Source organism: Neltuma alba, unplaced genomic scaffold (assembly GCF_004799145.2).
Source record: "Neltuma alba isolate B1F8T4 unplaced genomic scaffold, ASM479914v2 tig00005059_pilon, whole genome shotgun sequence".
In the NCBI taxonomy this organism is placed as follows: domain Eukaryota; kingdom Viridiplantae; phylum Streptophyta; class Magnoliopsida; order Fabales; family Fabaceae; genus Neltuma; species Neltuma alba.
The window spans coordinates 52316-78514 of NW_021633964.1; the positions used below are offsets into that span (position 1 = coordinate 52316).

Below are 26199 nucleotides of genomic sequence, written 5' to 3' on the forward strand. Positions count from 1 at the left end.
TAAATGATGTAATTCTCTTGGCTAATGGCTAATGTAACACAACAGAAAATAATGAAACGTTATGTATCAAATATGTAAGGTAATGAGGACAAGAGATAAATTAAGATGTAAAATATGACAACCACTTATAAAAAATAATATTAATCTAATAATGTTAATCTCTACATAAAAAATATATACCCACAACCTGCTATCTATTATTGTTGGCTCATAAGTAAATGAAAAGGTGTTATAATAAAAAAAAAAGTAAATGAAAAGGAGATAAATCAGAAATAAATGAAAGGAGAAAGCCCTCGGTGAATGGATTTGTCCCAGATTAAAAACTACTTATTATGACAAATTATAAAATTTATGCTTCCACTAGTCTTAATTATGAGACAAAGTCAATTAACTTCATGATTTTTAAAAGAGGTAGTTATTTCTTTTTTCTTTTTATAAATTACTTCTAATATATTTCACACAAATTAAGAAAAACGTTAAATTTCATTAACTTTATTTTAAAATTCAATAACTTTTCAACTTTATTTTTATCTAATATATATTATATCCTGTGCGAATAAAGTCAATACAATAATAAATAAATGGTACAATTATACTCTCCCCATCTCTTATTATAAGATCTAATTTCTTGAATAGATCTTTCTCTTTTTTCATTTCTCTCATCATTACTTCCTTACATTTACCTATTTATATATTGGGGTATATTTAAAAAAAATTATATTTGCTACATATTAATTACTTTTAACTAGTTTTAAATATTTTCTTAAACCATACAATTTAATTAAAAGGATCTTGTAATAAGAGACGGAGGGAGTACATTCATATAAAAAATTTCTCCATATCCTATAAATAAAACTAGAGGTGTGATTAATGTTCTCAAATTAAAGAAAAAAATGTTCCTCAACTAAAAAGTATGACTACAGTACTAATCAATTTGGGCAAATTAAAATAGTTAAATAAATTAATTACTCATAAGAAATATAATATAATTTCTCTAAAATATACATACATAACATTTTGTTATATATCAGTGTATAGATTTGATAAATTAATTTAGAAATAATAAATATAATAAAAAATGAACAGAAATCTCATATTCATAACTAAATCGTGTCTCTTAATTAGCTTAAAAAAAAAAGCTAATATACTAGAGATGGGAGGGAGCATGTATTTATGATTTTTGGGAGTAGCAGCTTAAGCCATAAATATTATAAATTATAAGAGGTTTATGGAAAAAAAATACTATTTCTAGTTCTTAATATATAAGATTTTATTTGATTTTTATTTTGATCTTAATTATAAGACCCTAATACACTTTGTCTCTCATATTTATACATTCTTTTACAAGAAGTCCCTTTAATAATGATAGTTCTAGTCAATAAACTTGATTAGTAAAGATATTTTGAGAAAAAAATACCTATTTATTATAAATAAATAATTTATTTTATTTTTTTAATCTTCTTGAATTAATCAATTAGGAGGTAGTATAATGATTTTAACATAGAGATATTTTGGAGTTCAAAGTCAAACTGCATAGGGACTATATAGTTGACTGATTTCAGATTGGTCACAGGTACGTTCTGGGATCACATTTATTTGCCATGCATTGTGATCTGTGAGGTACAGCTATTAGCCGTCACTTGTGAAAGAGTAGTTGGAGGTTGCCTCACAAATAGTATTTTCATTCTTTTATTTTTAAAAAATTTTAAATTTTCCCCTTTTTAAATTCAAATTCCACAAATGAATAATTCATATTGGCAGCCAAATGAGACATGTAAATTTGAAGCTAATCCCCGCGCGATTAATGCGCTGCTCTAGCCAATAACCTATTTACACTAATGGCCCTAATAAGTTTTTTTTCCCTATTTGCACCGGATATTTTTAATATATTTCATATAAAATAATCTTAAATTATATTAACTCTTTTTTAAAATATAATAATTTTTTAATTTTACTCATATTTAATATATATGTATTTTAAACAAACAATGATCTAAATGAACGATACAATAGTACTCCCTCCGTTCCTTATTACAAGAGACAAATAACCAAATTATGTTGATAAAAAAACAGGACAATTAATATGTAAAAAGTATAATATTTTTTCTCATAATGCCCCCATTAATAAGGAGAGAGAATATGAGAGAGAGTAATTAAATTATTAAAAGAAAGAGAAGTGTGAGGGAGAGAGAGTATGAGTTGGAGACAAAATAAATAGGGGTAAAATAGAAAATCAATAATAGAGACAACTTTTAAATGTCTCTTATATATGGAAACATGCCATAAGCATCAAATGTTTCTTATAATAAGAAACAGAGAGAGTATATTTTTTACTAAAAATTTAGTAAGGTAACTTTTAAACACGCCTCATTTCTAAAACGGATATATATATATATATATATATAAATGTTTCTAGAACGTTGTGTTTATAATTTTACTGAATTTTCATATGCATCAATTTTTTCTGTTTGGTGAAAGATATCAACTTCTGCGCAACTACATTTAAAAAACGAGAAATCTATTGGTCAAAAAGGTCAGGAAATCAAATTTTAGACATGCATACAAAATAGTTGACATTTTTTCACCAGCAATGAACATGGTATACTATAATACCACTTATGGATGATACAAGACATTAGTTAGAAAAACAATTATGGTTCAGAATATAAAATGTTATAAGAATAATTAATGTGATTTTTTTATATTGTTGCTCCTATTAAATATGGGAGAAAGAGGAAAGAAAAGGGAGATTATAAAAATGTAACATTAAAGGCAACCTTATCATTTTAAAGGATGAAATAGAAAAAATCTATCATTTTAGGATAAATTTAATGATTAAACTTTTATTTCTTGATATTGAGAAAAATTAACTAACTTATTATATTAAGCTTAAGAGGGATGGAGTACTTCTCACTATAAATATAAGAATTTAATTTGTAGTTCAAATAATATTCCTCCGGTCCTTAATATAAGACCCATTTAACTAATTTGATTAGATTAAGGAAGTTAGATAAGTTAGTTAATTATAAGAAAAGTGACATATTTTTCCCTAAAACACCATAATCATCTTTTTTAATACCCCCTTTTCCTCTTCTACTTTATTATGTTTGAGGGAGTATTCATAGGGGTAATTTAAAAAAAAGTGATAAATATGAGAAATGGATCTTATATTTAGGACCAAAACCAACTCAAGAATTGGGTCCTATATTAAGGACCGGAGGAGTATAATACTACCACCGGTCCTTAATATAAAAGCTTGTTTGATTTTTATTTTATTACTAAATATAAGATCTCAATCTACTTTGTCTCTCATATTTATCAATTTTTTTCAAGATAATCATTGTAATAATAGTACTTCTAACCAATATATTTGATTAGTAAGTATATTTTAGGCAAGACAGTAATTATTTATTACAAATAATTAAATTAACTAATTTTTTTAATTTACTCAAATTAGTGAATTAGCTGTTATATTTAAAACTGAAAATAATATTTAATTTGGGTCTAATACCAATATTTTTCGTTTATAATTATTATTTCCTATGAATTCCATTTAACACGACTTTAGTGCCCATAATAAAGGCGGTTAAATTGAAGTAGTCTAAATTAAGGTACCAAAGGCTGTATCCTCTAAACCCAAGCAGATGGCAGTTCAACATCCAGAGTGGTTTAACTATAATTAAACCAAAATCAACTTAATCATGATTGAAATGACAGAAAAGAATATTGCTATTGTTTTTAATTTTAGAAAATGTCATTTCAGTATTTAAGAAAGAGTGAAAAAATGTCGGCACATTTTTAATGAGGATTTGAACCTTAATTTATAAGAGAGTAATCATAAGTCAGAAGGCATTTTTCAGGGTCGTTGAAGTAGTTTCAGTGAGATGATGCAACTCCACGGCACCACACTAGGACCTCACAACCGTCTGGTTCATAGCCGGTGCCCTGAATCGAATATAATAATCTCCTCCCCATTTAATGTCGCCTTCCAATCTCCAACTTGCAGCCCATCATTCTTGACTTTCATCACACCATCATCAAATCACATCCTCCTTTTTATCATCCCGTGTTTATGTTAATTTCTTTAACATGTTCGCAACCTATGGCGTCATTATGAAATATATATAGAAGTATAAAGATAAAAATATCCTTCACCGAAAAAAGGGCCTCGTTCCTTTGGCTCTTCCCTTTCTTCATCTATATTTATAATACAGTCAATATAACCAGATAGATAAATAAAAGATTTGCAAAATATATACATGCTTCAACTTCACGAGAATGATGAACGCAATGCAAATTTGAACCCTAAATCTATATTTTATCAGCGTTACTGGTGTGAATGGAGATTCTGACCAATTCCTTAACCAAGACGAAGGCAAGAGACTGAAATCAAACGCCATAATTAACTGGTTTGGTTTGATTCTCGCAGAGCAAACGTAAACATGAATCTGGTGTTATGAATCTCTCCTTAAAAAAAAAAAATTATGTTGAGGAAGGGTATTATAAAGTCTTGAGTTCTCCAATTCCGATAACTGGATTTTAATTTAGGGTGCAGTTCCCCCCAAGAATTTGCACTCATTATAATGGTACTTTCTTTGAAAGCCGCCCAACCATATAAGAATACAATGGAGGGTTCCAACTCAATGGGGGTTTCTTGGTAGGATGTTGAGTGAAGTGCCGAGTGAAGTGTTATTATAGTGTAAACTCGTTAGGACATTGGTTCTGATCAAAAGGATTCTTTTCTAGGAGTTTGAGTAAAAAGTTGAGTGAAATACTGTATGTAGAGCCAAGGAGACATCCGCGCTCTCTAGTTTCAACTGCAGTGGCTCTTCCTGAACATTATTCTAACTCCAGTTATTAGCTTTTGGAGCATTGAGACTCAAAAACTTATCACAATTTAACCATGTGGGTCCTTAATATGTATAATTGGTGCATATATCATATACGAATTAAATACTCCAATTTTAGGAAGATGTGTTTGTGTTTTTGTTTTGTTTCTTCTGTTACTAGCACTTTGGTGGTATTTAACTAAGTTTTAATTCATTTTTATTCTTACGCGTTTAAATATAAAAGGCTAGATGCTTTTTTTGTTTTTTGGTTTAAAAAAAGGGTCGAAACTTAAGGGACTGATTTAAACAAGTTAAAATTTGATGACTGGGTCGTATTTCTCTTATAATTTCAGTTAGTTAATGATATTTCTCCAGCATTAGTACAAAAATAAATAAAATGAAAAAAGTAAAAACTAAAAGAATAAGATAGGAAAAATTTAGAAAATATTTTTAACCTTTAATTGCAATTAATTATATAAGGTTGATGTAGTGTGTAAGGTTAGGTCAGTTAATGAAACATATTGATATTAAAAATATTTGAGTTGTAATCAAGCAGGATCAGTTTTATCCGGCCAAAAAAAAAGTAGGATCAATTTTTATTTATGTTACGTCTCAGTGAACTTATCATAATCTTCGTAACGTGCAACTTCAGTTAACAGAATAATTACTTTGATGAGAAAAATATTTAGGAACTAAAATAAAATTAAATAATTACTTTTGAAGAATCAAATAAAGCAAAATCTAATTGTAAATGAATTTTAATTTCATTTTTATATTATAATAAAAATAAAGAAAAAAATAAATTAGGACTTAGGAGTGGCCCGTTCTCAAATGTTTCACCATATTTAAAGCCTTTTTAAAAGCTATATCATCTCATTTTATTTATTTTAAAAAAGTTAGCCCAAAGCTGGGAGCATTAAATTAGAGTTATAGACTTAATATAGGGACCAATAGTAGTTTAGAGAAAATTTAAAGAGAAAAAGAGAACAATTAAAAAGAAAGCTATGTGTGTGAGAAAGAGATTGACACACATAAAATGAAAATTAGTAGTGGAAGTAGGTAACTTGGATTAATTTTATCTTTTTTTTTTAAAACACCTTATATATAAAACGGGGTATTATTAATATAAGAAAATTTACAAACTTTAAAGAGAAATTAAATTTTTTTTTGAACATTCCTAATCAACGAATAAAAATATATTAATACCTAATTTAATGATGACTTAATAAACTAGCACAGAAATATATGCCATCCGTTCCAATGTTTCAGGTCACTGCACTATATATATACTATTTTGGTTTTATTTATAAATGACTTCTAATATGCATGTTTTTACTTTTAACCCAATAAAAGAATTTAAGTGTTATTAACTTTGTCTTAAAATATAATTTTTTTAAATTTTATTTTTATGTAATAGATACTATATTTCATGAGAGTGCAAAGTTCATGCAATATTAAATAAAAGAAAAAATTATATATTCATATGAAAATTTTGATAAGGTGACTTGGGGGAAAAAATCTTCTCTTCCTATAGAACCAAGAAGAGTGAATATAGTACATAGATATATTAATGGATTATGGTGGGCGTGTAATAACTGCATAAGACTGGTTTAGCTGCGATGCTATGATCAGCAAGGCGCAGAAGACGACCATTCCAGCGGTGCCAAGTGACTGCACTGAACAACGCGTCGGAGGCTGCCTATCGTATCCTGTTTTCTGTCTTCCTCTTTATGGCCAACCGTCCTTTCCATCCGACCCACCCATATCCACTGAACTACGTACGCGTTTAATATAAGTGCACATATTAAAATAATTGTATAGTAATTATTACACAATAATAAATATCAGTGAGAAACTAATAATGGTGACTGATAGGCAGCCCTAGCTAACTGTATCGGAATTGGATTTCAACTCTTCAATCCTCTTCCCCACACGCCTATAAATAAAATCCTTACTTCAGCAAAGTATGGCAAAAAGTTCCGCCACCCAACCACTTCTTGTTCTGGAATTTATTCTCCTGCTTTGAACTCTCTTCCCCTTCCTATTATATATCGGCTTTCTAGAGGTTTTCATAGTGAAGGTTGCACCGGCTTATATTGAACACACACACACACACACACATATATAGAGTTGAATTCGATTGCTTTGCCTGACAAAGTTAGAAGGATACATATATTGAAGATTTCTCTGTAAAATGAGTGCTCCTTTAGCAGCTTGGCCATGGGAGAACCTTGGCGTATTCAAGGTATATATATGTTATTGCTTTCTTTGTGTAATTTCTTTATCTTCTTATTGTGCTTCCTTTTTCTCTGTTATAATTTTTTGGTGGTATTAACTTGGGTTTCCGTGATATCAAACTACGTTTCTGGGTAGTATCTGTTGTATGGGCCACTTGTCGCAAAAGTTCTGCATCAAAGGTTTCACGATGAACACATCAACTCTAGCTGGTGCCTTCATTTACTCATCCTGTGTGCTCTTCGAGGTTGGCTGCATGTTTGGTGGGGCTCTTACGGCAATATGCATTTTTTGACCCGAAATCGACGAATCATCCAACGTGGGGTTGATTTCAAGCAAGTTGACAAAGAGTGGGACTGGTAAAGAATATAAGAAATTATAATGAACTGAGAATATCGTCTAAATTGGGTTTCGTAAACACAGATCAGTTTGGAGTTAAGTGTTTTTCGTTTTCTCTTTCTGCAGGGATAATTTCTTAATCCTTCAAGCATTAATTGCTTCCATGATCTTCTATGTGTTTCCGTTTCTTCAAAACCTTCCTGTTTGGAACATGAAAGGTTTAATTGTTCTTCTGGCTCTCCATGTGGGGATCTCAGAGCCCCTCTACTATTTGGTTCATAGAAAGTTTCACAGCGACTATCTTTACAACCATTATCATTCATTTCATCATTCATCCCCAGTACCTCAGTCATTTACAGGTGAGATGCTTCTGATTTATGATGTTACTTAATTATCTTCCTAATTTCTTCAGAAATTTAATCAAGTCCTACTCCTCTTGTTCCTCAATCTCAATCTTGTTCAACTTGTTTTGCTTCTTCAGCTGGAAATGCAACGCCTTTGGAGCATCTTGTTTTGGCATCAATCATCGCAATTCCAATCCTTGGGACTTCGCTTTTTGGATATGGATCGGTAGGGTTGATATATGGGTACTTGTTGATGTTTGATTTTCTGAGGTGCTTGGGCCACTCCAATGTTGAAATCGTTCCGCATGAACTATTTGACAAATTTCCCTTTCTGCGATACATGCTTTATACACCAACGTGAGTTTCCGTTTCTCCTATATACATCTAAAAAAATCTTTTAACTTTACATCCATATGTTTTGTAGATATGGATATATTTACTTGTTCTTTTGTTTTATACAGATATCACAGTCTACACCACACTGATAAGGGCACTAATTTCTGCCTCTTCATGCCTCTTTTTGACGTACTAGGCAACACGCTTAACGAAAAATCATGGAAGATGCACAAGGAATTAAGTTCAGGTTGGTATAATCGGTTTCATATTAATACTAATTATTTCATCTTAATTCCATTCATACTTATGTGAAATTTGTATGTTACATTAACAGGTGAAAATGGGAAGGTACCAGATTTTGTTTTCCTGGCTCACGGAGTGGATGTGGCATCCTCTTTGCATTCTGCCTTTGTGTTTCGATCATTTGCTTCTTTGCCGTACACAATGAGGATCTTCTTACTTCCGCAATGGCCAATTGCTCTTATGGTTATACTTGTCATGTGGGCTTTCTCCAAAACCTATTTACATAGTTTCTACCACCTTAGAGGTCGATTGCATCAAACATGGGCTGTCCCTAGGATTGGTTTCCAGGTAGACCTGAGGAATTTGTCTTTAATTTTCTTTATTTACTATGAATGATGCAAGAGGGAAAAAAGAAATTGACGATTTCACGTTTCTTATTATTTGTGTTGTGTTGCTTTTACAGTATTTCTTACCGTTTGCTGCCAAGGGCATCAATCACCACATTGAGGAAGCAATCCTCAGGGCTGACAGAATTGGGGTTAAAGTCATCAGCCTCGCTGCCTTGAACAAGGTTTTCATTTTGAAACTTGCATTTATGTCTTGTGCTTATGTAGTTGAAAATAAGGCATACACACACATACACACACAAATACATATACAGATAGATTAATTCATGCACACACATATTAGACCTAAGTGAACTTGGTTCTGGTGTTCTGTGGGCAAGTTTGTTGAGGGTTTTAATGCACTTTTAAGTTAGATCTGAATACCTGGCAAGATCAGGACGTGTGCTTTAAAATTCAATAAAGGAACATGGATCTGTCAATTTTGGAGTCAAATCCAAACTGTTCTGAGAGACAAATCCTTCTGAAAATGATATGGAAAACCAAGTACACCGGCATTGCACAACAGTTCAAAATAACGATAAAATCGTTTAAAGAGATATTTGGTTCTTTCAGCTCAAAAATATGTGTAAGAATCTATTAGAAATTTTTACTGACCCGTTTGTCAACTTTAAAGAGAAAAATATGTGCATAAAATTTCCCCCTTTTCATTCACTATTTTCTTCTTTCTTCAAAAATATGCTAACAAAAAAACAAAAAAAGATGATTCCAAAATCTTGAAGTAACATGATGGGTGAGAAATATGCAGTTAGCAGGAGTTTTAAATGAAATAATAAGAAGCCACTTTCATTTAATGAAAAAAAAAAATTATCTAGGGGCCAAGAGGACATCTACATTTAAGTGGTTCTAACTGCACACAGGAGCATTATTTAATGAAGCACCCTCTATAGAGCCAGCATTCAATTCATTTCGTACGAGTATAGAGTAACAGTAGCTGATATTTCAAGCTCAAGACCATTTGGGATCTTTGCTTTTAAATGGAGGAAATTCTAACCACTGACTTTTGTTTGTACAGAACGAATCTCTGAACGGAGGTGGGAAGCTGTTTGTGGACAAACACCCAAACCTTAAGGTTAGAGTTGTTCATGGAAACACCCTTACTGCTGCTGTCATCCTCAATGAAATCCCTCAACATGTCAATGAGGTCTTCTTAACTGGTGCTACTTCTAAGCTTGGGAGAGCAATCGCCCTCTACCTTTGCCGAAGGAAAGTCAGAGTTTTGGTAAGTACCATCGTATACTCTTTTTCATAACTCACTAACCAGTGCTGGATTTCAAAACTCATTAACTCTATATGAAAGTTAACAAAATCCCTAACTTTCCCTAAATTAAGTTTGGAAAACATAAAGCAGCCTTGAATAAGCAGGAGAATATGGTAGTATCTTGTAAAAATGACAAGAAATCTTCCTTCCAAGTATCTTATAAGAAGGACTGGTGGGAGCATGATATCACATTATTATATTATATACTGTTGTTAGGCGTGTTAAATATGGTGAACGATTTATATGCTGATATCTGACATTGAATTAATTTCTTGACCTACTCAAAGTGGTTAGAGAGTAGCAATAATAATAGATGTGAGATATAATGTGATAAGATCGCCAACCCCACGACATGAGGTCCATACGGGTGGCCCATGTTTCTGTGTGTAGCAAACACCAGTTCATATTTCAGGCATACATGAGCTCATTCATAATAATAAGTATTTTTGTCTTGAAGCCATTCATGTGCACTTTTTTTTAATATAGAATATGTGCATAGCCATAAGTTGAATTGAAATCAAATTTTCAGAGGTTAGTGATCCAATTAATATCAATACTAAGTGGGATAGCTACAATCATTGTTGCAGATGTTGACTTTTTCAACTGATCGTTTTAAGAGCATTCAAAGGGAAGCCTCTCCAGAACACCAAAACTATCTTGTTCAGGTCACAAAATACCAAGCAGCGCAACACTGCAAGGTATATTATACAGTTGGTTGAAGTGATCGAACTTTACATTAGTTTAACATTCTCAGAATTAGTATAACGATCAAAACACGGCAAGGTTGCTTGATTCCTTACAAGCTTTTGAACATTGTATATACATGGAGATCGGAGAAAACCATTTGATTTGCGTGCCTTTCGTGACAAATTTATTTGCTCTTTGCAGACATGGATTGTTGGAAAGTGGATCACTCCCAGAGAGCAAAGCTGGGCACCAAGTGGAACACATTTTCATCAATTTGTTGTTCCTCCTATATTACACTTCAGAAGAGACTGCACTTACGGCGATCTAGCCGCCATGAGAGTGCCTGATGATGTGGAAGGTCTTGGCTACTGTGAGGTAAGCAATAAGCCCTACCTGTCAATTAATTAACTCTTACATAAACTTGGTCCACAAAAGACGACTTACCATATGTCAAACCCTCTATATATAACTTCAAAAAAAAAAAAAAAAAACAGAGAGACACGAGTGATCTACTTACTGGTGTTAGTATATCTGATATATGTTTTACATGGGTTTTATGCAGTACACGTTGGAGAGAGGAATAGTGCATGCGTGCCATGCTGGAGGTATGGTTCACAGTCTTGAAGGTTGGACTCATCATGAAGTTGGAGCCATAGACGTTGAGAGGATTGATGTTGTGTGGAATGCAGCACTCAAACACGGTCTAAGACCTGTCTCAGCAAAGCCAGCTCTGAAAAATTGATCTCTCTCTCTCTCTCACAATCATAAGATGATGGAGAAATTACTTAACTTCGAAGGAACATTTTAATTAATGTGCATGGCTCTCTTTTCTGTTTTGTAGGGCCACAATTAATTAGGGGGAGTTCAATTCTATAATGTCTTGTTTTTATACTGTCATCCATGTTGTGACATTATAAATGTTTATATATATATCCAGGCTACTTAATGAAATGAAAGTTCTCTTAGTTCTGTCGCTTGTACTTTCTATCGAGCTTGGTACTTATTAAAATAATCAACACTACTTACGCTACTTCCTCTGGTTATGAATATCCTATAAAGAAATAGGCAGCAATTAACTTAAGAATCTTAAATGGCAAAGGGAAAATCAAAGGAAAGGTACTGTTCTTAGCATGAGAGATGCAAAATCAAAAGTTGAAGGTACTTTCTGCTCAAGCTATAGATAATCAAGAAGAAGCCAGATCAACAGTTATTAGAGTACAGTGTAAACATGTTGCAATTCTCTCTACGTGCAACGAAAATAAAGTTGTCATTCGAATTTAATCAAACTTGTTATTGTCTTGGCATATATAGGAATAAAATTTAGCAAATGATAGGCTGTATGACAACTTATGTGAGTAGTTGAAATCTTAAAATAATGTTGATCAGAGAGTATTCGTCAATTTATTTGTTGTGTACTGAGAAATTTTTCTAAATTTCAAGCAAGATTACAAGTGCTATCTTCTTTTTCTTGCTTATCTTGGTCTTGGTTCTAGTTCTTTTTCAACTAGATTTTCAATAAACTAATTCTGATTGAATGGAATTTATTTCAATAGTTTATGTTTGAATGTGTGTGTTTTTCAATTATCCAGGCATTTAGATAAATTATTTATTCATTTTTTTAACAAATATTTAGCCTTCCAATATCTTCCAATATTTGATATTTCACTTGCACATTGATTCAATCCCGCTATGTATATGCTAATATATTCCCCACTTAATTTCATTTGAAGTAAACATTGGGAAAATGACACTTAAAGATCTCAGAGAAGACAAATAATGACCTCTAAAAACCTTATTCTAAAAACTAATGACATTGAAGAGCTTAGGTTCTTTGCTGGTAGAGCCGGTAATATGGGTTGGACCCGCGGGTCGAACCCGCCAACCCGCCAAAAGAGGCGGGTTAGGGTTGGCCTTTGGCCAACCCGCCACCACCTGAAAAATATGAGCCCGCATCGCTATAACCCTAACCCGCGGCGGGTTGGCCCGCCAACCCGCGGGCCAACCCGCGGGTTAACCCAATTTTTTTTTTTTAAAAAAATAGATAACAAAGACAAAAGTAAAGCAAATTTTTACTTCAAACTTTATTGTCATTAGAAATAATTAGATAAATAAGGTTATTCAATATTGCTCATTGGTTTCATTGAAAAAAAAAATGTGTGAACTTGTGTATTATCATGTTGGAAAATTGGACAATCATATACTATTTGTATTTTATTGTGTTGTAATTTTTATTTGGATGTTTCTAATATTTTATATCATTTTTAGTATTTTTATTTTGTATTATATATAATTGCTAACATTTTTTTTTAAAAAAAACAAAAAAAAAAAATAAAAATTTGGCGGGTTGGTGGGTTGGCCCGCCAACCCACCTTGGCGGGTTAGGGTTGGCAAAATGCCAACCCGCCAGAAAACGGGCCTTTTGAGCCCGCACCGGACAACCCACAACCCGTCACGGGCCAACCCGCAACCCGCGGGTTGGCCCGTTTTACTAGCTCTATTTGTTGGTATTAACAGAAGTTTATTTACAAGCAAAAACACAGACTCCTGACAGCTAAAAACCGATAAGAATCAAATTAAAAGTTTAACTATAAGTAATCGAGCTTCTATGATTTTTTTGTTCATGATCACTAATTAAGCTTTTGGGTTTCATAACTCAAATAACACACAAATTTAAAAATGAAGTTTTACATAACTTACAATTAAGCTTCCAGTTTCTTTAAAAATCACTATGTTTCTAGGTAGGGCCGTTTTGGTCTGCCCCTCTTTTAATAAGCATCATCCCTTCAGCGTCATTTTCAGAATTTAAGATCGCACTCTCTCTCTCTCTCTCTCTCTCTCTCTATATATATATATATATATATCTTTTCTCATGTCATTTTTTTTTTGAATGGTAACTGAATACTACTAAAACATCAAAAGAAAGAGTAGAAGTAAAAAGAAACTACGACCCTTCATCAGCATCCACCTTCCACTGATGGTGTGAGACATGTCTTATCATATCTTCTTTTTTTTTTGTTGGTACATTCTTCTCATATCTTCCTGAATAAATTAAATGTGGATGGTGCTGTGAAATTGAACTCCTCTAAAGCTGGCTGTCGAGGTTTACTTAGTGCCTGTAAGGTTCCGTTTGATACGAAGCATTGAAAATAAGGGATTAGGATTAGGATTATAATTAAAAAAAAATCATTAAAATAGTATTTAACATGAGTAATTACTTATTATATGGGATTAGGCAAATCCATAGAGGTGAGATGGGAGAATGCCACTTGGCATTCTCCAATCCCATCTTCTGACCTTTTTTAATCTCACATTTATGGGTTTGTTTAATCCCATATAACAAGCAATCTGCACTCTTTTAATAGATTTTCTTAATTACAATTTCAATCTCAATCTCTTATTTTTAATGCTTTCTACCAAACGTAACATAAGAGTCATTGGATTGTTGGATTTACCCATGAATTGGGAATCTGCAGCTCACAAGAGGCGAAAGAATGGGGCATGTATAGGGGATTAAAGCTCACATGGGATTTTGGATTCAGAAACATCATCCTTGAATCAGACGCCAAAATCCTGATAGAACAGCTCTCTACTCACCAGTCAAATACCAACGCCAGTCTGCTTTTTATTCAGATTCAGGAAATGTTGCAGTTCGATTGGAATGTCCAGGTGAACTATATATCGAGGAGAAGCAACAAGGTTGCTGATAGCTTGGCTAAAATGGGGATCTCAAAATCTCGTTTTTTTTATTGTTGCCCGACTAGTTTAAGGGACCTTGTGCAGGAAGATTGTATGGGATATGATCCCACTTGCTTTTAGCCTCTCTTGTAGCAAAAAAAAAAAAAAAGCGCTTCATCTCTGTTTTATTTATTTATTTAATGGAGAAGCGTTTCGGGGTGAAGTTTTCGTGGGCTGACGGCGCCGAAGCATGCGGCTCAGGAACTCAACGTAATATTGGGCCAAACACTGGGAATATATGGGCTACTTTTTGGGCCAACAATATTCTGGGCTTTTAATCGGGCCTCTTGTACGAGCTCGAAAGAGTTCGGGCCGCAAAGCAAAATGACACGTGACACTGGCCAATTCTGAAGGCGACACGTGTTTCCTTCGGGAATCTCCCTGTAACCGCCACAGCGGGGGAACTCTCGTTCCCTCCTGAACAAGTCATCTTCGCATTTTGGGTTTCACAGCGCGGGAAGGTGAGAAATGGAGAACAGAGCACGTCTCCGAGTTCAGAAGACAAAAGGTTTCAAGGGTAGAAAGAAGCATTTGGTGAGAAGGGTCGTTGATTATGTCAAATCCGATACTTTCTTGTATGCTCCCTTGCTCTCTACGGTGCCCACTGATTTTCGCTCACCTTATTCTCTCGCTTCTTCAACTAGAGGTCAGTCTATTCCATAGAATTTGTCTTTTACAGTTTTTTTGTTGGGTTTAGGATGAATACAACGTTTTCTTTTTTAAAATGAGACAGTGGTCGAATTTAAAAAACCCATTATAGAAAACAAGCCGTTTCTAGAGCAGCTCGGGGAGTATATGAAATCTGACGACTATATGTATGCTCCTGTTGCTGGTCCTCCTCATTCGCTTCAAGGTATGCTTCTTTGTTCCTATTTATATATACATTTGCAGAACATCTTGGTTGGCTAAAGCTGGTGACCCATTTTCTACTTCTCTGAAGTTATATAGCTATTACCTTTATTTTAACTACGTGTAACACGACCTCTTAGTTCTTAGTTTGCTTATTACTGAAGCTTTTCTTGTTAATTGCTTATTGAATTATTTATCTGAATAGCGCTTGGGCTGGTTGGTTCCGCTCAGTCTCTTCTTCGGTTCTTTCAATTATTGCACTGGCACTATTTTATAGCTACCATATATATTTTAGTGTTCTCTCTGTTTTATACTTAAAGTCGAAGTTCACTGCAATGATGGATAAATAGCCTTTTGAATCCTCAGAAAATTGTAAGCCATCGTATTCTCTCTGACAATTCTCCTACCGGGGCCGGGGAGTATTTGAAATGTAATAAAATCGAGAAAGATCGGAAATTCAGAAGAACTGATTTGAAGTTGCAACTGTTGGTAGAAAACAATTAAGGTTTGTCTGTCGGAGTGTGGAAAAATCTCCAAAAGACGGTTTTCACTTTTCAGGCCTCGGTAATAGATGCCCTGCAACTTGCTTCTTGCCTATAATAACCCTTCCCTTCCTTTTTATACATACTGTCCTCATAAGGATTAAATGGACCTCAAAATCCAAATTTTCCTGCAGATAAATATGAAATAGGATTGAATATCTATTAGATATATATATTGTCATAACTACATCAAAATCATTTCTTTGCAAGAGGATAAAATATGCTTGTCACAGCTCTGTGAAGATCTTTAGCATCTTGGTGAACAGAATAAGCCATTATGCCTTATGATGGTCCAATAATGCTTGCATTTACAGTTGTCTCTTGTAGTTGTAGATCTCAGTTAAAGTTAAAAAGAAAGTGCACCGAGTATGCCTTTATTCTCCCAATCAGTTCGGTCATCTGGCAGAATTCTTTTACCATCATTTTTATAATTAATGTGAAATGGAGAAAAACAACCTACAATTGCATTTTCCCAGCATCCAGAATTATTTTTTAGTCTCCCCCCCCCCCCCCAACTTATCCATTGAAAGGTCCCTGTGCAACGGGGATAGATATCTGGCTGCTCGGTGGCAAGATGCTAAAGTTATTTGGGAAATCCTTCTATGTTCATTTGCTCTGCTCATTTTGTCCCTTGAGTGGAATGGGCAGTAGTCTTCACATTCATTTTGAAATATTTTGTTTCTTTCTTTCTTTCGTTTTTTTTTAAATGGGCACTATGACATGTCAATGAAGGTCCATCCCATTAATGATTTAACCAGAGAACAAATAACAAAGAAGGGATCATAATTGGAGGAGGCAGACAGGTCTATTGCCTTTGGGTGACATTCCTCATGCATCTCCATCCATTTACTTCAAAATTGAATATATGTGGAAATTTCTTGCCCTCTAATTCTTTTGTTAAGGACAATGATCATTGACTCTCATCGTATAACTTCCTCCTCCTTGATACTTCTAAATCAATTTATTCTAACCCAATGGAAGAACCAAGTAGGAATATCTTTAAAATTGGTTATCAAAGCAGGACTTAAAGGGGTGTTTGGGAAATCCAAAACCATGGTTTCAGAAGTACTTTTCCGCAAAACGAGGTAATCTCCTCCACATATTTACTTCGTAATCCGTAAAAACACTTCTGAAACCATGGTTTGGTTTCTATCCAAACACCCATTGACACATGGGGAATCGAACCATCTTTGTGTAGCATAATTATATTTCTCAATGACTTGTGAGCTATCTTGCGCCTAAATGTGAAAAATAAGTAGAGATTTTAATTTTGTTGGCTGTCTTACCTGATCATGATGTCTTTCCAGTCTCTTGGTCCCACCAAAATTTTACACAGTTTGATAGTTTATTTGGATGCTTTTTCATCCTAGTGTTTGGAGTGTGCTGGAAGCTTATACTAGACTGGAGAACAGGACCTAAACAGCCTTACCAGTTACCAAAGAATGAAAATTTTGGTTGAACTGGAATAAGTAAAAATGAATCCTTGAACTAGGAAGGCTAAGTCCTAGACTTAAGGCGAGTTTTTATTTCTATTATTTTTTCCCTGAGTTAAGGTGAGTTTATTTACTCTCATTTTGGGCATCAGAAACTCTGTTGTCTTAGCTCACTCCTTCTGAAGTTATGCTATCCCTTGGAGATTTATAGAACATTGTCTTAAAGAGGACATTTTTATTAACTACAATCTATATATGGATAGTTATAATTACAGAAGTTTTGAGGATATATCGATGTTATAGCCAATTGATTATATTGCACTAAGACCTGCCTTGTTGATGATACATCTATATGTGTACGTTCTTATTGTGCTCTTTCAATACAGCCCCCTTCATTTCCTCATTCTTTGAAAAGATAAGGATGTCTGTATCAACGACAAGATTGACTATGAAAGTGAATCAACCAGCCGACTATTCAGGAAATGCAAATCAGAGATCTGAAAATTATCTTCCTCGATCAGGCCCCTCTGATCAGCATCCTCGAGGGCACATAGAAGCTGTCAAGCACACTGTGTGCCAAACTTGTCTCTCAAATTCTGCTCCAGGTATTAGTTAGCTTATTTAACAATTCATTATCTTTTCTATGTGGGTCCAATCTACTGCCGGTGGATGCTGAATTTGTTATTCAAGTCGATAAGCTTCCCAGTTACGTTAATCAAAGTTCTATGCCATCATGACAGAGCATTAGACATAAGAGAAAACTTTGAAGCAAATAATTTATTGTAGACTTGTTTGATTAGAACTTTACTACATAAAAGGCATGGAAATTGAAGGGCCCTTTGATTGGGAAAAGCTTGTATTTTGTATTTTCTTAAAAAAGCTCTGGTATTTGTATTTTCTCTCTGCACAGTTGTAGTATGGTATGCCTTAGAAGCTATCGTATGAAATCCAGCTACAAACATGAGGTTCTCATTTTGTGCTGCAGGGAATGTCACCCTCAATCCTCATTTAACAGCTCGTTGTTGATTGGAACTTTGGGATGTGAAAGTTATTTCTCCTATACAGTTTGTTTTAGTTGTACAAATGATGAATATATGTAAAATTTCAGCAGTTAACCTCTTTTTAGAAGAACATCATATGTAATTGTCAGTCATAACTTCCATTCCCCAGTTTCTCTTATGGTTGAGATATTTCATTCGGTAGTTTAGACGTCTCCTCAAAGCTAAGCCTAACCTGTTACGTCAACATATAGCCATTTCTATGTTTGGATTGGTGGAATTAAGAGGAACTTGGCTTGTTCTGCTCAAGTTGTTTTCGAAATGACTAGACTGTGCAGTCAGCCGAAACGGATTGGATCAAGTTCTCATGATAATTGGGAGACATGGTACTTCTTTGAACAGTTCTAACAGGTGGGTGTCTGTAGTTTGCACAATAGTCAAAGTATTAGTTGGAATACGGGCCGTATGACTAAACAGATACCAAACCAGGGAGTATTGTTTGTCATGGATGAAGCCTGTTTCTAATAATTAATCTGGCTTATGATTCGTCATTTTTTTGACTAGTACTTGGGATTCTTCGGGGTCGTAAGAGGAAAAAAGATAATAAAGGTGGAGGATAGGAGCGACTTGCACATGCAGGTGTATGTGGATCTGTGTCACTCGTTACAAATACTGACTGCAAATGACATCACTCGAGGAAGTACAGAAAGCCAATTCAAATTTTGGTTGGAGTCTTGGTTATAAAAATTCAAATCTCAATAAATGCAATGCAAGTTTTGAATGGCTGAGATGTCTGGTCCGGCATTTAAGGAGGAGTTTCAAACCGATGGGGGTCCATTATTAGCCGGAAGTGCATACCCACGAGCATACATAGCTCTCAAAACTCTATAATCACGGTACCTAAGCCATTAGCAAATATCCATTCGCTTAAAGCTAGTTGGATTTGCATGGTGGCGGGCATGAAGTAAATAGAAACATATAATTGGTACAAGCTAGAACATAAGGCGTGGCACTAACATGTATTGGTTCTACTGGAAGGAATTTTAGCTGCTTAAGTAGGTCTTGAATTTGAGTTTTGTGAACAAAAAAACATTTTTGAAAGAGCTGCTTTTAACTGAGTTGGAATAGGGAGAGATAGGGTAAAGTGAGTATGATGAGAGTTTGGAAGGCATAGAAATGTGAGGGGCATTACAAGTACAAGAGGTGAGGGTCGCTCTAGGCGTGGGCATGGCCTTTACAGCCAGGGTACCTAGCTTGGTATGATTCAAGTAGGAGAGTAAGTGTGCACATGATGCATTCATCCTATGAATTGAGAGGTCCCCTCCGCTTTTGGCTGTTGCACGTGTGCGGCATTTAATTCCGCCCCCTCCCCTCCCTCTATGCCTATTTAGCCTTCGCATTTTCCATTTCATTTGCATTAGCCTTACAATCGTAGAAGTGAATTTAAATATATACAGTTAGGACACCAGACATGTTCCCATCAGTGGTGGGGCCTCAGTTTCATCAGTAACACCAGACTCAACCCAGTATGTGCGAGCTACACCTAAATTTTTCAGGGGATTTGAATTAACTTTTTAAAAGTGATTTTACAGAGTTCAAGATAATTACATGTGAAGAGTTTTGCAGTGACTTATGTAAAAACACTTTTTAACTTCAAACCAATACTTGGCAAGTAAATTACAAATCGTTCATGTTACCTAAATTAGATTTTACGGGCAACTATCTATTCCGCTTGTTTTAATATTCAATTCAATTAAGTATAGACGTCGAGGAGGATGCAGGTTCATCTTCCTGGGGTATAAAAGTGAAAAGTATATGTAAAAATTGAAAATTGCACTTTCGACCACTTGTTTGAAAAACAAAACTCTATATTATTTACCTAGAAAGTCAATCAGATATGTGCGGGGTTTTTTTAATGTTCCATGCATACACAAACCATATATATTTAAAAACTTCAAGTTTTGAATTTTTTTTAATAAAGAATATTAATTATGTATATAAATATAATTTTCTTGCTAAGTGAGCAACAATTTTTCATTAAAAGCTGGTCAAGGATTTAGATTATTCTCTATCAAGATTTCACTCAAAGAATCAATTAATATTTGAATCTTTTACTTAACCAAGTCGGCATAACTGCGCTCCTACTTAGCATACATTAGGTATATGCCACAATCATAGCCAATTATTGAACCCAAAATGCTGTAATATATTTTTTCCGCTTAAAATGTGTTAATAAATATTTAAAATTTCACACTTGTGCAAATAACTTATCTACAGTTACTGATCTCCTATACATTATTATTTCACTGAAAGAAATATATACATATTGTAGGAGGGATTAAACGCATTTGATTTAGAATTTAGTTTACTTACGTGCACACACGCGCATGATTCAAAAAGTTTTAAGAGAATTATATGCAGGAAGATTAGGTGCCATTAGGTATCACTTTTTTGTAAGAAGTTAAGACAAAACTTCTATCACATACTTATCTCGTATTTCGTAAATCACGATTGAAAAATTATTAATAAGTTATTCCAAATGGATCCTGAATTTGAAGGCAAACATATATAGGGAATTGTTTAGCTGAAAATAGTTGAACAGGGCAATAGAACTACTAATAATAGCAATAATGATGGAGTAGTATAAATGTAGAACATCAATCTTTATCTGGGTTAGGCTGGTGTTTTGGCCAGTTCCAGATGTTGGTCACTTGGTCACGCTGAAAAAGACCCCATGCGTGGTCATAAGGAAATCACAGATAAGCAGTACAGAAAAGTCAAGCAATTTACGGCCTCTTCCTTAGACTCTATAATAAGCTACTATGCTTCATCTCCAATCAATGAATTCTATCACTGTTTCTTGACTGATACGTCGTCGTTCGTTGGTTCTCTTCTTCCTCACATGCACTGTGGGAAGAAGGATGAGATGAACCCTAGCTGTTACTTTTTTCTAGCTAAAAATTGTCTCTATGATTGGCATCTTCATTGGGGTTTTCAGAGGTACTTCGTCCTTCTGACTGGACCTGGCTTGTCAGAAATCAACCCCCAAGTTTCTTCTCCTCTTGATAAGAACCAAACATAGGCCGTCCGTATCTTTGAACATGGACAATTGTCTTCATAATTGTACGACCGCAGCTGTATTCATTCTTCATTCACGGATTATGGACTAAATTATTGGCTATTCAAAGTAAATCACACTATTCATAATATGTCTTCTATAAATTATGTTGCTTGAAAATACTAGAAATGAGTACAGTATACTTCAACTTTTGTGAGTAATAAAACTGACTAGCATATTGTGTGCGCGAGATATATATATATATATATATATAATAATATTTTCAAACACTAAGACAATTTATTTTTTTAACAATATCTTCTGATGTCCAATATTATTTGAGTCCAAAACCTATTTTGCTTATAATTATACGTCATTTGTTATCCTTTTGCTTAGACATCATTAGTGCACCCAGGCTTCATCTTGATGATGTATATAGATAACTCCCCCGAGTTTGTATTCATAAGTAGTGACAATTATCTTACATAAGGACTCGTTTCCGCTATCAGTGTGGATTGATTTGGACATCCCCTTAGATTCACCGAAAACTTCACCTTTGATTATAGACAAATCATGCAAATCTAGATTCGTATAATACAAGTGGGAATTAATTAACAATTGGCTTATGATGAATAAGACTCTCATATTGTGGCTAAGGCATGTTATTAAGGAAAATTTACAAACACAGAAGAGATAAACTAAAGACAAGTTATTAATTAACACTGCTGAGGAAAAAAAGGCACAGTTGAGTTAAGCAGGCTGAGGAAAAGTTACCGACAGAACCAATAAATGATATTATTATTTGAATTGGCTATTGCAAGACAACTGTTTGAACCAAGCCGCTTTGAGGATAAGTAATCTAATAAGATGTGGCCATCTGTCAGCTGTACAGGCACATATAGACGTTTCGTAAGAGAGGAAAACGAGTCTATGTAAGGCATTTTTATTCTTATTTTTATTTTTTGCTTATATTAATATTTGTATGAATGGTTGGGCTTGGTGGGTCCTAAGGAATTTAAATAGGGTTTATGGCATGTTTTTGTGGGTGTTGCTGAATGAATAAGAGTGTGTCTTTTGCTGTAGTTGCAGGTAGAACCAAACAAGAAGAAGAACGTGACGATCTATCTAAATGGATACCCATTTCATTTCCCTGTTTTGCAGCAATTCCCTCAAAAAGCCAAAACAACGCAGGAGACACACGCACGAGCGCTGCTCTGATGGCGACTTTTGCATATGCCATAATCAATACCTTTGCCCGCCTTCCAAATCACTCCTTTCTTAATTTCTTTTTTATACTCCCTCCCCTCCTTCTTGTTCCTAATATATGAGCTAATAATCGAGTAGTTGGATTTAGTTCTGAATATAAGAATTTAATCAGCTCTATTAATACTAGGATATTTTAGGAAGTTGTTATAATTAACTAATTTATTTTCCTGTCTTGATTTATTCAAATTAGTTAATTAGCTTTTATAGTAATGACCAGAGGATGTAAGTGTATATATATACTTTGTATCTCATCCCTCCTCTATCTCATCACTGCTCATTTCACTTTCCATTTCCTAACCAACCGTTTTGCTTTCTGATATGTCCAATTAATATCATCCAAAATCTTTCCCACTTTTTCCTTGGAAACTAATTTGTGCATGATGATAGCAAATGATCTTAGACAGGTAAAAACTCATGCAAGGATAGGCTATAATGCAATATGTAGACAATTATAATGGGAGTGTGTGGTCCATTTTCTGACTTGTTCATTTGAAGAGACGTTTCAAAGTTTTGCATTATAATGTGAAGTTGTGGGTGATGATGAGTAAATAAATTGAAACTATTGTGTGGTGAGAAGATGTGGTTATAATTGAAGGTGGGTTCCATTTAGCTGTATCTTCTCCAAAATAATTTCAAATCTTCTCTAGTGTATGTAAGTCTAGTGCTATATATCCCCTTTTAATTAAAAAAGCTTGGTTGTCGTTTCTATCTCTTACCAAATTCTCAGCATATATCTCTCCAGTCTTGTCAAATTTCACTGAATATAATAAGCAAAGGTTGCAATATGGCATAACACATGCATATCCATATAATATAATCCAAACAAAAGGTGATTAAAATAAATTGTCAAAACTCAAATGTAATATGGAGGGAAAATTTTTCATCTTTATTCTATATATTGTCATTTTCTGTGGGGACAGATTTCCATATCTTTTGTTAAACATATATATCTTCTCAATATGCAAACTGTAAAGTTGTTGTGAGAGCATTATTACTCATCAACTTTGATCGTCTCTTCATAAGAAAATCACCAGCAATATTAGCTAGATTCCTGGGGGTGATGAGTGAATATAGATCCACCACAAACCAAACAACTGTTGGAAAATGACATATCTCTATCATTCTCTATCAATGTATGAGGGAAAGGCAATTATTTGTGAGAGATAGTTGCACGTAGAGTCTACTACTTTTTTTTTGTTATATAAACACACCCACCCTTAGGCCTCTTTGATTAAGCCATATATCTTCTATATTCTTATAGCTTTCTCTCTCTCACGCTCAGAAGCAAAATATGAGTAGAAGGCGTTGTTCCACATGGGGGAGAGGAGGCTTGTACGTCAGAGGAAGGAAGAGGAAGGCCAAGGTTTTCTTGGCAAAGAAGGAGAATGCCGCCATGAAAGCTTCTTCCTCTTTGCAAAGGAAGCTTAAGGAGCTTCAGAGGACTGTTCCTGGAAGCCATGGAATGGACGCGCAAGCTCTGTTCCAAAGCATTCAGAATTACGTCATTTTACTTGAAGCCAAAGTGAGAATTCTCAGAAGCTTGACCTCTTTTTATGGAGTCTAAAATAGGCACCCTGAGAAGCTATCTATATTAACCCTTTCGGACCACCCATCTATTCAACGTTGTATTTGTTTTGGGGTTTTGGAGGGGATAAGGTTGTACTTAATTTAACTTCTCTGTAGTAATTTAAAAGGGTTAATTACCCTTTTAATCCTATGAATAAAGCTTGTTCTTTTTTTTTTTTTGTTGGCCATCGCACCAGTAAATTCAACATTATTAACATGTTTGAGTCAGTTTATATATACTTTTCAAGTATTCGCTACAAAAATAGTGATTCACGCTTCTGCAGTTAAAAGACGACAAGCCATACATACCAAACTTTGGGGACAAAGATCATTGTAAAGATTTAATAATTAAATGTGCCAAAGTGTGTGTTCTTGTCGTCAAATGAGATGTACAGAAATTATAGATAGCGTTGATGATTATTTGCAGCACCCGCTCTTGTTCCTAACACTTATGGCTTGTTCCTACCTTCTCTCTCATCTCTTGAACAGCCTTTTATCAGGTATATAGTGTGAAGGGTGAAAATTCCCCACAACCCCATGTGGTTTCACTTGACTCTATTCCGATTTGTTGAAACTTAAAGCGACTTCTTTGAACCGATTGGCATATTAGAAAGGGCAAAAAAAATCCTCTTGGAAATGTAAAATAGGAAGTAGTATATTTCTTTGCTTAGTCAAAGATGTCTGCTTGTCTTGTTAATTAGTCATATTTTTGTAGCAACTCCATTAATTTTAGCTAGAGATTTTTTTTTTTTGCTAAAGCATAGGTATCCTCCTATTAGAGACAATTCTATTCGAGGTACTATTAGGCACTAAATGTGAGCATCACCTCTCCTAACGGGGTTTCAAACTTTGGTTCTCTACGTTGTGAGAGAATAACCACTTCTACTAGACCCAACCTCCGTTGGTAGCACAGAGATTTGTTTGTCTTCATTCTAGTTAATTTCTTGCTTAATTAGAGTTCTAGATGATTGTGGGTCGCAAGTGCGTACAATCTAACATGATTGTGTCATGTTCTTTGATGAAAAAGATGCAAAGTTTCCATGGGATATGTTTTTTTTTCACCGCCTTAGTTATTTATAATAAAGATAAGATAAATTTTTTTAAAAATTTTTATTTAATCATATGCATTGAAATCTGTTATATACACCGTAATCAATAGATAGGATTGCTTGGAAAAATAACTATAAATTTGTAACATAAAGCAAGTTGAAATCTCATATATGTAGTACCAAAAGAAATCCCACTAACACTTATATTTAGGACAAGAGGGATTCAATATATTAACTAGAAAAACTTTGGTAAAATAAATTTAAATTTGTTTAGCTTATCCAAAAAAATATCCCATTAGGCTATAATGGATGATTACCAGAATTTGTCTTTTGTGAAGTCAATTAATTCAAAGACAGAAGCACGAGACTATTTAACCACTATATTAAATGTTGGTTAGCAAGATCACTTGACAGCTTAGCTTATGGAATTATAGACATAACAAACACATTTATAGAGATAATTGCAGTAGTTCAGATTTCAATGTTGGATGGAAATAGCTATGTGACACAAAGACATGACACTTAATATTTCAATTAAGTATGGCTTAGTGTGCAAATTAATAATCGCTTTTGCCAAGAAGACGATAATATAACAAGAAATGGGTGGTTTTAGTTGGATCACATATGTGTGTCTCCATCCATCACAGCTTTCAAATCCTTTCCACAAATTTCTTCTTCGTCGTCTTCCTCTTCCCTTCTTCTCTCATTGAAAATGTAGTTTTAATCTGTGTTGTTTGAAAAATACACGTCTCCCAACTCTTTATTCAGAATACATGTTTATCTTGTTCTTTTTGTCTTTTTGGAATTAACGGAAAGATGATGATAGTGAATATATATTAAAAAAAAAAAGCAATTTTAAATAATCGAAGCATGTATTTCTAAAAAAAAAAAATTTCTTACCAGTATCTCTTCAAAAGAATTTAAGTTTAGTTACATCTCGATTCGATGAAAACCTAGATATCAAAAATCAAATATATATATATATATGAGAAGTTTTTCAAAAAATTTATATAAGGATGGGGTTC

General features: G+C 33.9%; 2 protein-coding genes across 2 annotated transcripts; both read left to right on the forward strand.

The window, feature by feature from the left end:
• The first annotated feature begins 6957 nt into the window (after positions 1–6957).
• On the forward strand, positions 6958–11708 carry LOC114746556 (very-long-chain aldehyde decarbonylase CER3). Its single transcript, XM_028934771.1, has 11 exons — positions 6958–7074; positions 7203–7423; positions 7530–7762; positions 7885–8104; positions 8209–8330; positions 8418–8674; positions 8790–8897; positions 9746–9952; positions 10579–10689; positions 10880–11053; positions 11241–11708. The coding sequence occupies exons 1-11, from the start codon at positions 7024–7026 to the stop codon at positions 11418–11420; spliced, it is 1884 nt and encodes a 627-aa protein (XP_028790604.1). The 5' UTR covers positions 6958–7023; the 3' UTR covers positions 11421–11708.
• A 3173-nt stretch (positions 11709–14881) lies between these two features.
• LOC114746558 (uncharacterized) lies at positions 14882–18411 on the forward strand. The gene is made up of 4 exons (XM_028934773.1): positions 14882–15059; positions 15147–15266; positions 17624–17842; positions 18223–18411. Exons 1-4 carry the CDS (start codon positions 14882–14884, stop codon positions 18261–18263), a joined length of 558 nt encoding a protein of 185 aa, XP_028790606.1. The 3' UTR covers positions 18264–18411.
• Positions 18412–26199: the final 7788 nt, after the last annotated feature.

What these genes read in the sequence shown, in the direction of transcription:
- LOC114746556 (XM_028934771.1), top strand. Translation starts at nt 7,024, where the DNA reads ATGAGTGCTCCTTTAGCAGCTTGGCCATGGGAGAACCTTGGCGTATTC. An exon ending in AGTACCTCAGTCATTTACAG is followed by an intron (nt 7,763 to 7,884) that starts GTGAGATGCTTC and finishes TTGCTTCTTCAG; the next exon opens with CTGGAAATGCAACGCCTTTG. An exon ending in TACATGCTTTATACACCAAC is followed by an intron (nt 8,105 to 8,208) that starts GTGAGTTTCCGT and finishes TGTTTTATACAG; the next exon opens with ATATCACAGTCTACACCACA.
- LOC114746558 (XM_028934773.1), top strand. Translation starts at nt 14,882, where the DNA reads ATGGAGAACAGAGCACGTCTCCGAGTTCAGAAGACAAAAGGTTTCAAG. An exon ending in TCCTCCTCATTCGCTTCAAG is followed by an intron (nt 15,267 to 17,623) that starts GTATGCTTCTTT and finishes CTTTCAATACAG; the next exon opens with CCCCCTTCATTTCCTCATTC. An exon ending in TCTCTCAAATTCTGCTCCAG is followed by an intron (nt 17,843 to 18,222) that starts GTATTAGTTAGC and finishes TTTGTGCTGCAG; the next exon opens with GGAATGTCACCCTCAATCCT.